At 54.6% G+C, this 17,018-nt stretch overlaps 1 protein-coding gene across 8 annotated transcripts in view; it reads left to right on the top strand.

The window, feature by feature from the left end:
• The window catches only part of DDX11 (DEAD/H-box helicase 11), a 32,511-nt gene that overhangs the window by 13,599 nt on the left and 1,894 nt on the right, over positions 1-17,018 (top strand). For 7 of the 8 annotated variants that reach the window (XM_059935093.1, XM_059935092.1, XM_059935097.1 and 4 more), the window contains 18 exons: positions 2,515-2,560; positions 3,328-3,435; positions 3,601-3,688; positions 4,071-4,282; positions 5,779-5,931; positions 6,714-6,760; positions 7,076-7,155; positions 8,002-8,046; positions 8,147-8,214; positions 10,758-10,796; positions 10,966-11,077; positions 11,215-11,346; positions 11,837-11,949; positions 14,861-14,933; positions 15,268-15,371; positions 16,011-16,160; positions 16,421-16,489; positions 16,608-16,708. In XM_059935093.1, the coding sequence (XP_059791076.1) occupies positions 2,515-2,560; positions 3,328-3,435; positions 3,601-3,688; positions 4,071-4,282; positions 5,779-5,931; positions 6,714-6,760; positions 7,076-7,155; positions 8,002-8,046; positions 8,147-8,214; positions 10,758-10,796; positions 10,966-11,077; positions 11,215-11,346; positions 11,837-11,949; positions 14,861-14,933; positions 15,268-15,371; positions 16,011-16,160; positions 16,421-16,489; positions 16,608-16,708 (1,740 nt within the window). The remainder of the gene's footprint in view (positions 1-2,514; positions 2,561-3,327; positions 3,436-3,600; positions 3,689-4,070; positions 4,283-5,778; positions 5,932-6,713; positions 6,761-7,075; positions 7,156-8,001; positions 8,047-8,146; positions 8,215-10,757; positions 10,797-10,965; positions 11,078-11,214; positions 11,347-11,836; positions 11,950-14,860; positions 14,934-15,267; positions 15,372-16,010; positions 16,161-16,420; positions 16,490-16,607; positions 16,709-17,018) is intronic. The other variant, XR_009505275.1, reaches the window with a different exon arrangement.

Genomic DNA, 17,018 nt, shown 5'->3' with positions numbered 1-17,018 from the left:
TTCTGTTGGTCTATGTGTCTGCTTTTATGCCAGTACTGTACTGTTTTGATTACTATAGTTTTGTAATGTAGTTTGATATCAGGAAGTGTTGATACCTCCAGCTTTGATCTTCTTTCTCAAGATTGCTTTGGCTATCTTTCCTGGTTCTGTATGATTTTTAGGGTTGTTTTCTCTATTTCTGTAAAAAATGCCATTGGGATCTTGGTAGGGGTTGAGTTGAATCTATAGATGGCTTTGGGTAGTATGGGCATTTTAGTAGCATTAATTCTTCTGATTCATAAACGGGATATCTTTCCATTTGTTTGTGTCTTCATCAATTTCTTTTATCAAAATCTTGTAGTTTTCAGCATACAGATTTTTCAACTCCTTGGATAAAGTTATTCTTAAGTATTTTATTGTTTTTAATGCCATTGTAAATGAGATTGTTTTCTTTATTTCTTTTTCAGATAGTTTGTTGTTAGTCTATAGAAATGCAAGTGATTTTTTTTTTAAATTATTAGCACCTTTAATTAATTAATTATTTATTTATTTTGGCTGTGTTGGGTCTTCGTTTCTGTGCGAGGGCTTCCTCCAGTTGTGGCAAGCGGGGGCCACTCTTCATCGCGGTGCGCGGGCCTCTCACCATTGCGGCCTCTCTTCTTGCGGAGCACAGGCTCCAGACGCGCAGGCTCAGTAGTTGTGGCACACGGGCCCAGTTGCTCCGCGGCATGTGGGATCTTCCCAGACCAGGGCTCGAACCCGTGTCCCCTGCATTGGCAGGCAGATTCTCAACCACTGCGCCACCAGGGAAGCCCGCAACTGACTTTTGTATGTTGATTTTGAATCCTGCAACTTTACTGAATTTGTTTATTAGTTCTAACAGTTTTTTGGTCAAATCTTTAGGGTTTTCTACATATAAAATCATGTTATCTTCAAACAGACAATTTTACTTCTTCCTTTCCAAATTGGATGCGTTTTATTTGTTTTTCTTGCCTGATTGCCCTGGCTAGGACTTTAGTACTATGTAGAGGATGAGTGATAAGAATGGGCACCTTTGGGGGCTTCCCTGGTGGCGCAGTGGTTGAGAATCTGCCTGCTAATGCAGGGGACACGGGTTCGAGCCCTGGTCTGGGAGGATCCCACATGCCGTGGAGCAACTGGGCCCGTGAACCACAACTGCTGAGCCTGCGCGTCTGGAGCCTGTGCTCCGCAACAAGAGAGGCCACGATAGTGAGAGGCCTGTGCACCGCGATGAAGAGTGGCCCCCACTTGCCGCAGCTAGAGAAAGCCCTAGCACAGAAACGAAGACCCAACTAGCAATCAATCAATCAATCTTTAAAAAAAAAAAAAAGAATGGGCACCTTTGTCCCTGATCTTAGAGGAAAAGCATTCAACCTTTTACCACTGAGTGTGATGTTAGCTGCGGGCTTGTCACATATGGCCTCATTGTGTTAAGATATGTTCCTTCTCTTCAGTTTGTTGAGAATATTTATCATGAGAGGATGTTGGATTTTGTCAGATGCTTTTTCTACATCTGTTGAGATGATCATATGATTTTCTGTCTTTCATTTCATTAATGTGATATATCACATTTACTGATTTGCTTATGTTGAAACATCCTTGCGTCCCAGGGATAGATCCTACTTGATCGTGAAATATCTTTTTAACGTGCTGTTGAATTTGGTGTGCTTTGGTTGAGAATTTTCACATCTGTATTCAGCAGGGATACTGGCCTGTAGTTTTCTTTTCCTCTGGTACCCTTATCGACTTTGGTATCAGGGTAACGCTGGCCTCATGGAATGAGTTTGGGAGTATTCCCTCCTCTTTGGTTTTCTGGAAGCGTTTGAGAAGGATTGGCATTATTTCTTTAACTATTTGGTAGAATTCACCGGTGAAACCATCTGGTCCTGGGCTTTTCTGCGTTGGTGCTCAGAGGCCTGCCCTGAGGCACTGGTTCCAGGGCCTGAATTAGAACACTTGTGACCCCGCCCACGGCTGAGATGCCAACTGCGTCCCCATCTCTCTCTGGGGGGGGGGACAGGAGCAGCCAGTGCCCCGTGGCCTTTCCTGCTCTCTGCTCCTCCCCAGGGGACGAGGTAAAGAACTTCAGTGGAGTTTGCGAATATTCAAGGAAATAGTACTCGCTAGGGTCCAGGCCAGGGCCGCCAGTCCTGCAGCTTAGTTTCTGTGGCTTCCGACGCTCTGGGTTCGGGAGACGCCCGCTTCCGAGGACCCACCCACCTGGTTCTGAACACAAGATGTTCTTCACTCCCTCCTACATCCAGCCCCTCATGGGGTCCTGCCCACTTTGTCCCCACGTGGCATGTGATTTAAATCCCGGCCTTTCACACAGAGCTGCCTGAACAATCCTCTGTTGACCAGGAGGCCGACCCTGTTGGTAACTCCTCTCTGAGAGCCCTAGACAATGCGCATTTCTGCCTTAAAAAAAAAAAAAAATTGAATTTCTAGGTGAATAAAAACAAAACACAAAAGTCCGAGAAGACTTTTTCCGTGCTGTGTTTTTTCCTCTCGCAGAGTAGACGCGGATGAGGATGACCTGGAGGAAGAACATGTGACTAAGGTGAGACACCAGGTCCTGGGTCTCCCGTGACCGACCTGGGTCCACGGAGGAGGTGGGAGCCCCCGAGTCTCCAGGTGCTCTCTTGGCAGGGGGGCTGGGTCCCCGGGAGATGCCCGCGCCCCAGGGCGTCGAGGGGCAGCCTCTTCACTGGGGGTGGCAGGAGGTGGGGGACGAGTGCTCTGCCCCTGGCTCTCAGTGGCTCGTCCCCTGTCCTCTGGTCTGAGTTTGCATTTGCCTGGGGTGCTGGGAGCTGTGTGTGGTTCTCACGCTGCTCAGGCTTCCTGTGTGCGGGACTTCAGGTTTTCTCTTTTGAAATTAGATACTCCCCCTCCGCCCCCATTTTCCTCTCTTCCTCCCCTGGCTCTTCTAAATCTTGGAGGGGTGCACAGAGAGAGGTGAGCTCAGCCTCCTCCTGCTTCACCCCCCGAGCCCTGGGAGGTGCATGGGGACCCGCCCGCCCCGCTCCCCCTTACGCCCCGGACTCTCGGAGTCCTCCCTGTGTCAAGAGCCACCACTGAGGGGAAACTCCCTTTCCTGAGATGACCGAGCCTCCCAGAGGGGCAGGAGCAGGGGCACAGCGTGACCGAGGGGAGGGGGACGCCCTGGCCTGAGGGCTTGCAGAGGTCTGCCCGGGGGCGGTCGCCTTCCTTAGGTCTGTGTCCCGGCCGCCCGCTCCATTCCCTCGGCGTCTCGGGCCCCAGCCCTCCTCGCTGTGCCGGGAACGTTTGGGGGTGACGGTCTCCCCTGAACCCCGCTCCCCCGGGCAGATTTACTACTGCAGTCGGACGCACTCGCAGCTGGCCCAGTTCGTGCACGAGGTGCAGAAGAGCCCCTTTGGCAAGGACACTCGGCTCGTCTCTCTGGGCTCTCGGCAGGTGAGCGCAGGCAGGGGCTGGGCGGGCGAGCAGGGCGGGACCGGCCCCTGTGCCTTGCTGGTCCTTGGAAGGAAGGACCCGCTCCTGGAAGGTGGGCAGGCCCGGTGGCTTGCTCTGTGTCGCTTAGCCAGCCCTGTGCCCTTTACCCTCTCCTCTGTCTCATAGAATCTTTGTGTCAATGAAGATGTGAGAAAGCTGGGTTCTGTGCAGCTCATCAATGACCGCTGTGTGGAGCTGCAGAGAAGCAAACACGGTAGCCGCCAGCGCCCCGAGGCTGTAGGCAGGGCCTCTGGGACCATGTGCAGCCCTGGGAGGAGCCAGAGGCAGTCCCGGGACAGGGGAAACGGAACGAGGGCAGAGCAGACCTGGCCTCCTTCCTAAAGAGCCTCACGTGGGGAAAAAGGTCTTTTTGCTTTTTAGTCCGGATCTAGTCCAGTACCCTGGCTATGAGGTGATACCATAGGCCACTTCTAGAGAAGACAAGGTAAAATGCCAGGATGTTTCGCAGAGTCCGTAAGCAGCAGTTCCGGAAGGGTTTAGAGGCTCCGCCCCGTCGTACAGACCCCCTTCTGGCCCTGGGGTCAGAACCTCAGCTGAGGTTCTTTCTGCCTTTGCCCTGTGCCTGCCCCCCTCAGAGAAGAAGAACATCGTCGAGGAGGAGAAGCCCGGGCGGAGGAGGAGGCTGGAGCCGCGGGCCACCTGCCCCTTCTACAGCCATAAGCAGCTGCAGCTCCTCCGGGACGAGGTCCTGGTGGAGGTGAAGGACATCGAGCAGCTGGTGGCCCTGGGGAAGGAGGCTCGGGCCTGTCCTTATTACGGGAGCCGGTTCGCCATTCCAGCAGCCCAGGTGAAGACCCCGGAGGTTGGGCGGTAGCTCTTGGCTCTGAGCAGGGCCCAGGAGGGAGTTCTCACTCCTCTTTCGGTTCAGGAGGGTGTCACCGGCCGTGGTTGTCTGCCTGACACACCGCCCACTGAGGACACGTCACCCACTCTCTCCTGGTACATAGGGTTGGAGGAGGCCCCAGGTCCCTAGGTGGCTCTGGGCTGCAGGGACAGTTGGCGTCCTGGGGGATGGCACATTAACGCCAGGGCAGAAACTAGAGTGCCGTGGGGAGCTACGGGACGTAAAGGTCTTTCCAGGTGCCCTTTGGGTGCGTGGTCGACACACCCTGCGCACCTGCCTGCAGCACAGGTGGAGACCCTTCCCTAGACTTGCTATATGGAGTCAAAAATGGTATCATTGTTATTTGGTGGTATGATTTAACTGTTTTCTTTCTACTTCCTTAATTTGAATGACTTTTGGAAGTAATGTATCATTTATGGAGAATTTCATATAATCCAGAGAAGACTTCCATAGGTTTTTAAAGGTGCAGGGAACTGTGTTAGTAATACCATTACCTGGCAGTTAGACGCCTGTCAGTGTGCTGCCCGGAACCGAGTGTGGAGGGTCACCGAGAAACTGGGGAGCCCTCCCAGCCTCACGGTGGTCTCAGCCCTCCTGGGGTCTGGACACACTTGGGTGCCAATATAGTGAAATATCCTGAAACTCTTACGATCTTGACTTTTTAAGACACTTTTCACATCGTTTTTGTGTATAGCAGCCCACTGAAATAGCTAAGGCAGGTATTGTTCATATTCTACACATGAGGACCCCTGGGGCCCAGAAGGGTTAAGTGATTGATCTGTTTTCTCACAGCAAATGAGTAATGGAGCCAGTGTTAAAACCTGGGCCTTAAGTTTCCAGTTTTTTGGATTTTCACTTTATCGGTATCCTTTTAACTGGAAAATCCTCATAACAACACGGCACCTAAGAAATTGACAGAGTGCTTTTATTTTTGTTACCCCGCCTCCCCCCGCTTAACCCTCATTTGAGATAGACTTTATCAAGCCCGTTTTGCAGATGAGGAAACTGAGGCTCAGAAAGGTTGACTGTCCCAGAGTCACACAGCTGGGAAGTGGCGGCTCCAGGGCCAGAACCCAGGGCTGCTTTCTGGGCCCCAGTGCTGTCACAGCGTGTTGAGGGACCTTGGTGCTTTAGGGGCTGCCTTGGGGGCGCAGGGGGGCTCCACAGCAGGGGCCCCAGGCCCCTCCGCCCTCGCTCCACTCGGAAGTGCAGTCGGCTCCAGTTTTACCTGTTCCGTAGCTGACGTTCCACATAAGACTTTCCGGGGAAGGTTCTAGAGCTCAAAGCACAGTGCGCTGCTCTAGCTTTCTCTCCGAGTGTCCCCCTGCGCGTGTTCCGGGTAGGAAGTGAAACCGTGCACGCCGGGCCTGTGTGGTGGCTGGGCCCGCCCACCGCGGGAGGGGTCCTGCTCCCGCCTCAGGCCGCCTCTCCCCCTCCAGCTGGTGGTGCTGCCCTACCAGATGCTGCTGCACGCGGCCGCCCGGCAGGCGGCGGGGATCCGGCTGCAGGGCCAGGTGGTGGTCATCGACGAGGCCCACAACCTGATCGACACCATCACCGGCATCCACAGCGTGGAGGTCAGCGGATCCCAGGTGGGTCGGCCTCTGCCTTCCCGGGCCAGGGCCTGCCGCGGGGGCAGTGGGCGCGCTGAGCCGAGGCCGGGGCTCTCCAGCTTGACTTAGGACGGGACCCAGCTCAGGCAGCGGGCACTTCGCTTGCTTCTCCCCAGCCTGCGTCGACCCGAGTCCTCCAGGCCAGGCTGCTGCTAACTAGGTCTCTGTGACCCGGATGGTGGGATGAGAAGCAGGGGTCCTTGTGCAGCTGGATGTTACTGTTGATACTGCTTTGAGGGATGCTCAAGGTTTCTGAAAGCCGCTCTTTATGGCCCATTATGTACCCTGCACCACGTGGGGTGCCTCTAATCTTCACGCTGACTCTGCATCGGGCTGGTGCCTGTTTTACGTAGAGACTCGGAGGCTGAGAGAGGGTTAAGCGCTGCCCCTGAGGTCAGCCTGGGATTTGACCACCGGTTTCTGACCCTCAAGCCCACGTGACACCCACCCCCTGGACTGCCTAGTGCCGATTGGCCTGGACCGAGCTGTGACGGTTGCCTTGAACCGGCTCCCTCAGCAGACAGCATGTCTTTCCCATCCCACGAAGCACTAGCAGGGACGTTCGTTACCTGCGAGTCATCGTCTTCCCCTTTCCCTGACCCTCAGTGGATGCCACTGCACCAGCCCCCCTTCACCTCGACTGCCCCCCGAGTGTCCTGGGCTGGCGTATTCCAGGCATTGTCGAGGGCATCACTGGCACGGCCCCAGGCTGCTGGTCTAGGGCCTGCTCTGTCATCATATCGCTCTCTGTTCTCCCCCAGCTCTGCCAGGCCCACTCCCAGCTGCTCCAGTACACGGAACGATACGGGTGAGACGTTGCCTCCCGAGGGGGTGGGAAGGCCCCGCTCAGCCTCGGCGCCCCAAAGCCAGCCTGCGAGAGGAGGCACCGGGGTGGCATCTGGCCGGGCCCAGCATGATGGGGGCCAGCGTGCCTTCACCTCCTGTTCATTAGGCGTGCACCCCAGGAGGCCGTGCGGGCCCTGGGCCACAGTGAGCCGCCCTTCTGGGAGAGCGTGTGCAGCTCGTGACCCAGCTGGGAAGACAGCAGACAGGAGGGCCTCAGCTCAGGCACCTGGAGGGGAAGTCGGGGTCCTCCCGCTGATGTCCACTGGCTTCTCCCCAGGAAGCGCTTGAAGGCCAAGAACCTGATGTACATCAAGCAGATCCTGTATCTGCTGGAGAAGTTCGTGACCGTGCTGGGCGGTAAGGAGCATCCCCGCCCGCGGCCAGCTGCCGAGCCTGCTGGGCTCCGTTCCCCGGGTGCCAGTCAGGACCCCTGGGGTTTCTGTCTCTCAGGAATCGCCTTGGCCGTTGATTTAGGAAATTCTTATTTGTCCGGCCTTAGATCTTTGTTGAGAGCCCTGGTTGATCTGCCCCTGTTCTGAGTCCTTTTTATTTTGCCAGGCCCGACTGCACAGGTGGCAGTAATAATAATATATTGTGATATAAATGTGTGTATGACACTACATCACAGTGAAGGGACTCAGGACTCGGGTGCTTCTGTGAGGAAAGCAGCGCAGGCACGGTAACCCTCAGGCCAGTAAACTGAAGCCCGGAGCAGAGGTGACCGGCCTCTGGTTCGTGAGCCCGGCGAGAGGGACTGGAGTCTTCTGGCTCCGGGGCCCACACTTCTTTGCGTTATTCGGAGCCACACGACTTCCCTTTGGCAGTTCCTGTGAAAGCTTGTATAGAAGCTGAAGGGCAGAAAGGCCGCGGGGCTTTTCCGGGGGGGGGTCTGTCTCACGTTGATGCTCTTCACTTGGTCTCTGCGTCTCCCGCTGGCGCCCGTGTGGAGCGGGGTGTCCCTGTCCCCGCCTCCTCGGAGGATGTGGGAAAGGATGACATCGCCAGGCTCGGGCTGCGTGTGCAACACGTGGGTCAGACCTTGAGGCCCCCGGGCCCTCCTGCCCCCTCCGTGGGTCCTTTGGGTGCTGTAAATGGCAGAAGACCCCTTCAGATAGGAACGTTCTTACTCGATAACCACAGAACAGAGGGGGAAGATGGGGGCCAGAGGCCCACTGTCCTGACCTGTTTGATTCTCTTTTTTAGGGAACATTAAGCAAAACCCCAATACCCAGAGCCTCTCTCAGGCAGGTAAGAGCAGGTCGGAGCCGTTTCTGAGCTGCCCTCTGGGGCCTGGAGGCCGTGGTCCTCAGACCAAGGACTTCAGGGCCCTTCGCTTGTTTGCTCTTAGGGACGGAGCTGAAGACCATCAGCGACTTCCTCTTTCAGAGCCAGATCGACAACATCAACCTGTTCAAGGTAGGTTTTCACCTTTGTGTGTTGGCACACCCAGGTTCCTTGTCTGCCCACCCCCCGTGGGCGGAACAGTGTTAAGACGGTGGAAGGAATAGAAAGTAAATTCCTTCTGTCCTTGAGCAGCCTAGAGGTCTGAGGGTCTATAGAATTACTGTACCTAACCCTTACACACAGCTCGTGTCGGAGGAGGGCAGAGTCTTCAGCCTGGGGTGGAGGGTCACAGAGAGCCGTGCCTTCCTCTCTGTGTGATAAGCAGACGCTCGCAGGTGCCTCCGCTCCATCTGTCTTCGGGCACAGTCTTCCCGGGCTCTGGGCAGAGCACGAATGACTTTGCGATCCAGCTGTCGGGCTGAGGTGCCTGAGAGCGCGGCTAGGGTGCTCGGCCTGGGTTGGGCCCAGCCTCAACCTTTGCTCCCTCCAGATGGGGCACAGGCTCTGTCGCTTGACAGACCACCTTAGTGAGTCTGGTTTGCTAACGGCACAGAGCACCGTGTCCAAGGCAGCGCGTGGGTCCCGTGACTCCAAGGGAGGGGCACCACGTCATTCAGGCTCCCCAGCTCAGGAGGACAGCATGCCCGCGCACGTGAGGGGGCTGGGGGTGCTCGGCGGGGCCCGGGGCGACCCGGCTGCGCGGGCTCGAGGCCCCGCTCCCCCTTCCCCTTCACACCAGCTGCCCCCCGGCCTGGTTGCTGCCATCGCCCGCCAGGCGGGTGGCAGGCCGAATGGCCTTGGGTTCCTTTCCCCCTCGCCTTGCATCCACACGCTGCCAGGCCCTGACCCCGTGCTCTCATCCCACAGCTGCTGCCCCAGAGCAGGCGGTTTCCCTCCTCGCTCCTTTCTGGTCTCTGATCCTGTTCTCTGCCTCCTGTCTCTTTTACAGACTATAGTCCGGTGACTCTTTCTTTTTTCTCTTTGGCCACACCACGCAACTTGCAGGGTGTTTAGTTCCCTGACCAGGAATCAAACCCGCACCCTCGACAGTGAAAGCGCGGAGTCCAAACCACTGGACCACCATGGAGTTCCCCAGTGAATCTTTTTTTTTTTTTTAACATCTTTATTGGAGTATAATTGCTTTACAATGGTGTGTTAGTTTCTGCTGTATAACAGTGAATCAGCTATACGTAACAAATATCCCCATATCCCCTCCCTCTTGTGTCTCCCTCCCACCCTCCCTATCCCACCCCTCTAGGTGGTCACAAAGCACCGAGCTGATCTCCCTGTGCTATGTGGCTGCTTCCCACTAACTAGCTATTTTACACTTGGTAGTGTATATAAGTCCATGTCACTCTCTCACTTCGTCCTAGCTTACCCTTCCCCCACTATGTCCTCAAGTGTGTTCTCTACGTCTGCGTGCATCTTTATTCCTGCCCTGCCCCTAGGTTCATCAGTACCGTTATTTATTTATTTATTTAAATTTATTTATTTACTTATTTTTTGGCTGCATTGGGTCTTTGTTGCTGCGCACGGGCTTTCTCTAGTTGCGGTGAGCGGGGGCTACTCTTTGTTGCGGTGCATGGGCTCCTTGTTGCGGTGGCTTCTCTTCTTGCAGAGCACGGGCTCTAGGCACGCGGGCTTCGGTAGTTGTGGCTCGTGGGCTCTAGGGCACAGGCTCAGTAGTTGTGGTGCACGGGCTTAGTTGCTCCACGGCATGTGGGATCTTCCTGGACCAGGGCTTGAACCCATGTCCCCTGCATTGGCAGGTGAATTCTTAACCACTGCGCCACCAGGGACGTCCCAGTAGTGTTTTCTTAAATTCCGTATATATGTGTTAGCATGCAGTATTTGTTTTTCTCTTTGTGACTTACTTCACTCTGTATGACAGACTCTAGGTCAATCCACCTCACTACACATAACGCAATTTCGTTTCTTTTTATGGCTGAGTAATATTCCATTGTATATATGGGCCACATCTTCTTGATCCATTCATCTGTTGATGGAGACTTAGGTTGCTTTCATGTCCTGGCTATAGTAGATAGTGCTGCAAGGAACACTGTGGTACATGACTCTTTTTGAATTATGGTTTTCTCATCCCCAGTGAATCTTAATGGAAGACGGCCCCTTTTCAGAGATCTCTAGGGGCTCCACACCCCTCCTCTTGCACGTTGTGCTCACAACCAAGCTCCTCCACGTACCCCTGACCTAGCCCAGCTCTCCCTTTTGCGTTGTGCTTTTGCTCAGAGGATTTTTAAAAAACTACCACTTAATCCTCAAGGTCCAGCTTTGCTGTCATGTTGCAGGAGAGCAGAGGGGACGTGGCCATCACCAAGCACCTTTAGAGAGGGGAGGCTGTGCCGTGCTGCCGAGTCCCTCCTGTGGCAGGGCACCGTGTGCGCACGCGCATGTGTGTGTGTGTGTGCGTGCGTGCGCGTGCGCGCACAGCGGGGGGACAGTGGCAGAGGTGGGGCCTCAGGCAGGAGGCTGATGCGACCACAAGAGGCGCTTCGGGCACCTGGGGGGTGGCGTGGGCCTGCTCCTGTCGTTTGGAAGGTGGCTTTCTCCAGCTGGATTTGTTTTCCCGGCGCCTCTGGCTGGGTTTGCTTTCGCAGGTGCAGCGCTACTGTGAAAAGAGCATGGTCAGCAGAAAGGTACGTGTCCCTTTGCGCGGGCCCCCGTCGCTGTCCTCCGTGCCTCTCTTTTCCTGCCCTGCCAAACCTCCGAACCCCGTCTCCGTGCTCACCGTGCAGCAGCTCGCCGGGGCCGGGGAGGGGCCCATCTGTCTCCCTCCCACAACCACTACTCTCATCCCTGTGCCAGCTCCTCGGCTTCACAGAGAGGTACGGGGCGGTCCTGGCGCCCTCCAGGGAGCAGCCCAAACTGTCCGGGTTCCAGCACTTCCTGCAGAGCCTGCAGCCGGGGGCGACTGCGGGTGAGTCGGAGGGGGAGCCTGGGCAAGAGTTGGGCTTCCTCACGCGTGGTCTTCCCGGAGGATGGCTTTAGCCCAGGTGCAGGGCGCCCCCTGCTGTCCGGGCTCCCAGACCCTCCTCCTTCCTCTGCTCTGTGCAGCTCCTGCAGCCCCTGCGGAGGAGGGGGAGGACAGGGCGCCGCGGCCCGCTTCCCCGCTGATGCACATCGAAGGCTTCCTCGCGGCTCTCACCACTGCCAACCAGGATGGCAGGGTCATCCTGAGCCGTCAAGGTAACCCCGGGAGGAGCCAGCCTAGAGCCAGGCTGCTTTACTGCCATCTGGGACCCCACCAGCTTAGGACGCAGAAATGGGTGAAAACTGGCCACCTGTGACCCACGCCAGTGGTCGAGGGGCTGAGGAGGGATGCAGAGGTGCTGGGCTGCTGGCTGGTCTCGGGCGAGGTTGCCAGAGACTCCGCGTAGCCCAGTGTGAAGGTCAGGTGGGCTTTGTTGGAGTCGTGGCTCCCTCACCTATGAGCTGCGTGACTTGGACCAGTTTCTCCCTAAACCTCAGATCCTCATGTGAAAAGGGAGACAGTCCTGCCATCTACCTCAGGGTTGTCCTGGAGATGAGATGGGTCTAATTTAAAGAGCAAGTTGTATCTCTTATGGCTTCTACATGGACCCGACTGGACATCCCCTTTGTCTCAGGCGGATGGAGGTCTCTGTTGGGCCTGCACCTGCCCTTCTCCATGTAGCTGTCTTTCTCTGTCTTTCTTTAGGCAGCCTCAGTCAGAGCAGCCTCAAATTCCTGCTCCTGAATCCAGCCGTGCACTTTGCCCAGGTGGTAAAGGAATGCCGGGCGGTGGTCCTTGCAGGGGGCACCATGCAACCGGTAAGGACACGGCCCAGCCTCTCGCGCCCAGCTGCTGGGATGGGGAGGATGTAGCATCAGGCCTCTTCCCATCCTGTGGGTCCCCCAACCAGAAAGGGGTTAGCTTGAGCCGGCCAAGCAGTGTCCACCAGGTGGCATTGCTGGACTGTCTCGTGGCTGGGTCTGGGGTGGGGTGGGCACTGCCCTGCCCTGGTGTTTTCTGTAGCCACTTCTCCGGAGAAAGCCTTTCTGGAGTTTCAGACCCAGAATGGAGTGCCTTTCCATTCCTGTACCCACCATAGATACAACCTTCTCTTTCTTTTATAAATTTAAGTTTTAGTATACATATTTAGGAAACTGTTATATTTTCATTGTAGGGAGCAGAGACAAGCAAAAACAGGAAATAGATCATAATTCCACCAGCAAAAGATTCGTTTTGGTGTATATCATTACAATAGTCTTTGTATTCATAATTTTTACAAATACACATACATATTTTTTTAAAAAAAAAATCGTATCTCCACATGCTGCTGTTATAATTTGCTTTTTTCATTCAGCAACAAAGCATCTTCAGCATTTTTCCTTCTCAGCAAATATGCATTTATTCTGCCCAACTCTGGCTGCACTTTATTCCGTTACGTGAATCTATTACATACGACCACTCTTCTTTTGTCAGGTGTATCTAGGCGATTTGCAGTTCTTCTGTTTTAAACGGTAGAGTGGAAGATACAATTGCATCTCTGCACAGCGCTGACTTCCTTAGGATGTGTCTTAGAACCAAGACTTACTGGCTGAAAGGCAAAGGCTCTTCAACCTCCTCAAGCTGTCAGCTCCCAACCTCAGCTTCCTGTTAGAGTCACCCCTGTAGCTGTATTATCTTTCCATTTTTCTTTTTGTGTATAGAAGTAGATTTTTATTCACTGGTGTATTAGAATCATTTATAGTTGCTGTTTTTTGTTGCTGTTGTTTTTAAATTATTTTTGGCTGCGTTGGGTCTTCGTTGCTGCGCGCGGGCTTTGTCTAGTTGCAGGGGCTACTCTTCATTGCGGTGCGCAAGCTTCTCATTGCGGTGGCTTCTCTTGTTGTGGAGCACGGCTCTAGGCACATGGGCTTCTTCAGTAGTTATGGCACGTGGGCTCAGAAGTTGTGGCTTGTGGGGTCAGTAGTTGTGGCTTGCGGGCTCTAGAGCACTGGCTCAGTAGTCGTGGTGCACGGGCTTAGTTGCTCCGTGGCATGTGGGATCTTCCTGGACCAGGGCTCGAACCCGTGTCCCCTGTATTGGCAGGTGGATTCTTAACCACTGCGCCACCAGGGAAGTCCATAGCCGCTGTTTTTGATGCTCAGATTTTCTCAGACTTGGCCTGTGGGAACCCCTCATGCTGCTCTGGTCCCTTTGACATGGCCCCCTTAGTCTTGGGATGCTTTCAGCACAAAAAATGTCCCGGGCTCACCTTAACACTTTCCTTGCCCCAGACCTGGAATCATTCATTTCTCCAGGGTGCCCTGGTTTCTTCAAACGGGGATTGGTACTTAGAAACCAACATCTGGGAGCTAGAGTGTTCATAGTGCTCCTGGGTCATCACCGTTTATAGGCCATTTCAGGGGACAGACCTAGGGAATAGTTTTCAGAAATAATGAGTCCACAGTGACATTTCTGTATCAAAATCAGTCAGTCATTTTACTTGACCTTACATAGTATCTGTTAAGCTGCAGTTTGATTTCTTATCACATTCACATAATTACTTATTTGCTCTATCCCGAATATACTTAAAATAGTTTCAAAATTATACCAGTATTCTAACAACTACTGATTGAATTCATTTACGTGCATTTATTTTTTGCCTTTAAAGTATCCCACTAAGGATATGTGGTCATTAGTGATATAAAGTCACTTGAAGTCAAGCTTTTCTCTGTGTGGCTATGTTCTGAGTTTGATAGGCAGCTAGGCTTTCTTTCAGTTTTTGTTTTCAATTTTACAGTTTGCCTTTTTACTTTATGTTCTTAAAAAGTCGAAACTATATAGCAAGACGTATTCAGAGAGTCTCACCTCTTCTTCTTCAAACCGTTCCCCATTCCCACAGGTAATCATTTTTATTAGCTACTGGTCTATTCCTCCAGTGTTTCATTATAATTTTTTTTTTTTTGCAAAGATGAGCAAATATTTTTTTCCCTGTCCTTTCTTACATCAGAGGGAGCTCAGTCAGCTTTGACTTCCCAGCACGCTCTGGCGGTCGCACCTTACCAGTGCGCAGGGTGGTCTGCGCCCCCCCCGTTAGCTGCACGGCTGTCTGCTGGGGAGATAGCGTAGACCCTTCAGCCAGTCTCTCTTGAAATGCAGAATATTACAGATAACCTCATGAGGACTATCCTTGCGCATATATTTGGTTTGTGGAGCTGTACTTCAGGGGAGATGCCTAGGTAGGGGATTGTGGGTTAAAAAGTAAAAATATGTCTACTTTGTTAAATATTGTCAAATTCCCCTTCCACAGGAGTTGTACTATTCTGTGTCCCACAAGCAACATATAAGAATGCCTGTTTCTCCAGGGAGTAGTCAGACTTTAGGGTTTTTGCCAGTTTGATAGGTGAAAACCTAGAGCTCTTTAAAAATACAAATGCATATGTCTTCCCACTAGAGAGTCTTATTCAATAGTTTGGGCTGGGCCCTGACCGTATATATATATATTTAACTCCGAGTGGTGATTTTGTTGCATAGCCAGGGTTTAGAACCACTGTTTCAAATTGCTGAATTTCTCTTGCTGTTCCCACAAGTGGTTTAAATGAGGCTGCCAACACTGGGTATCATTATTTTTTTTTTTCTTTTAACGAATCTGTTACCAGCCTTTCCTTTTGCCTCTTTTTTCTGTTCTTATGGACTTGTCGCCTCCTGGCCCAGACCTCTGGGAGATGACAGAGCTGGCTTTGTGGTCTGCAGGTGTCTGACTTGCGCGAGCAGCTGCTGGCGTGTGCCGGGGTGCAAGCTGAGCGCGTGGTGGAGTTCTCCTGTGGTGAGGACCCATGCCCAGGGGTTCAGGGCGGGGCCTCTGGTCACAGTTCAGCCGTGTGCTGTTACCAGGCCCGGGGGCTGAGGCCACGAGAGGGCAGCTTCATCCCGTCAGCTTCCTCGCGAGCTCCCCGTCTCCGGGCCCTCCTGCTCTCTGTGCCCTCTGTCTGCACGGAGAGGCCTGGGCATCGCCGAGTCGGTTCTGTGTGGAAACGGGGTGGAGGGCGGGGGCTGTGAATTGCTCTTCCTAGTCTGGAAGACAGGGTGGGGGGATGCCCTCCCTGGACTCTGCCTTGCGGGACAGTCGACTCCAGTTCAGCCTCACTGGGTCTCGCCAGGTCACGTGATCCCTGCAGACAACATCCTGCCCCTTGTCATCTGCAGCGGGCCCTCCAACCAGCAGCTGGAGTTCACGTACCAGAAGAGAGAGCTGCCTCAGATGGTCCGTACCAGGCAGCCTGCCTTCCCACGGCCTTTGCGGGGGCAGCAGGCAGACTTAGGGCTGGGGGCACCCTGCCCAGGGCCGAGCATTCAGGCGCTGGGCTCTCCCGTCACAGCTGGCACAGGGTGGGCAGGATCTAGAAGTTCACCCGGAAGGTCTGAGCCATCTCCACCCTCACGCCTTCGGCTGCTGAGGACGTTTTCTTTATAAACGAAGCTCGCGAGCAGGCTGCCCACTGCCTTTGGTCCTCTTGCCGTCTGGCTTTGTGCGCTCCGCCTGGGCAGGAATGCGGGCGTCGGGGGCACACCTCCAGTGGCATGCCTGGGGTTTTCCGCGCCTGACTTGTCACAGACGGGGCTTAATCCCCACCAGGATGTTGGGAGGTGGAGAAGAGCGGACTGAGCGGCCTCCCACAGTGGCTTTTAGCCCTGGTGCGCCAGCACGGTGGTGTGTCACAGACGCTACCAGGCACCAGAAGCATCGTCGGGGGTGTGGTGGGGAGGGGGGCACATTCCGCCCCGGGGGAGCCACCTGGCCGTGCTCCCCGCAGTCACCCGTGGGTCGCTGTACTTGGCTCTGAGCCTTTTTGGGGGGCTTCAGGAGTGGCTCCGTGGTGGGTTCCTTGTCTTCCCTCCCTAGATGGATGAGACGGGTCGCATCCTCTGTAACCTGTGCAACGTGGTGCCGGGAGGGGTGGTCTGTTTCTTCCCCTCCTATGAGTACCAACGCCAGGTCCATGCCCACTGGGACAAGAGTGGCCTGCTGGCCCGCCTGGCTGTCAGGAAAAAGGTGAGTGACTGCTCAGCTGGACTTCCCACTTGAGAGGACGGTGGCACCCAGAGCTCCTCCTGGGATTTCTTGTGTGCGGGGGCTTCCGCTAGTTCCTTACCCCCACTTCCAATCCCTGATAACCATCCAGGGGATCTCCCCAAGGGCCCTGGCCCTGTGGGCTTCTCCAGTCCCCAGTCTGGAAAACATAGGCCAAGAGCGACCCAAGACCCAGGCGTTCTGAAACCCTTTTCTGGGAGACATTATATGTTTGCCTTCAGATATTTCAGGAGCCCAAGAGAGTGAACCAGGTGGAGCAGGTGCTGCTCGAGTATTCCAGGTGCGTTAAGGTAAGAGGTGTACTTCTGAGGCCTTGGGTCAAAGGGCACGTGGCGCTGGCAGCTGAAAATACCGCGGTTGGCATCCACGCTCTGGCTCTGCAGCTCTGGGCTGGGTGTTTTCCTGCAGCATTGTGGCCAGGCAGGGGGCACGGTGACAGGGGCCCTGATGCTCTCCGTGGTTGGAGGGAAGATGAGTGAAGGCATCAACTTCTCTGACAACCTTGGCCGGTAAGGGGTGGGCTTCTCATCTCCCGCGGCTCTGACACCCACCCATCTGGCGTCTTCTGAGTCCACACCCGGGCTGACTGCTCAGGTCCGTCACCCGCGAGGCGCACGGATGCAACAACTCTGGATTTGGCCCTTTGGGGCCAGGTGGAAAATCAGGCAGCCCCTAACTTGATCAGGACTCAGTTCCTTGGTCTAGACTGGATATCTCTGCTGAGAAAACCCTCTCCAGGTGGTAGGGACGAGGGGAGGGAGAGGCGGAAGGAAGTGGAGGTGTGGGTGAGGACGGGCCCCTTGTCGTGGGCCTGGGCAC

The sequence above is a fragment of the Balaenoptera ricei genome, chromosome 10 (assembly GCF_028023285.1).
Source record: "Balaenoptera ricei isolate mBalRic1 chromosome 10, mBalRic1.hap2, whole genome shotgun sequence".
NCBI lineage: Eukaryota > Metazoa > Chordata > Mammalia > Artiodactyla > Balaenopteridae > Balaenoptera > Balaenoptera ricei.
Note: the sequence above shows the minus strand (reverse complement) of the source record. Positions and strands in the feature narration are given on the sequence as shown.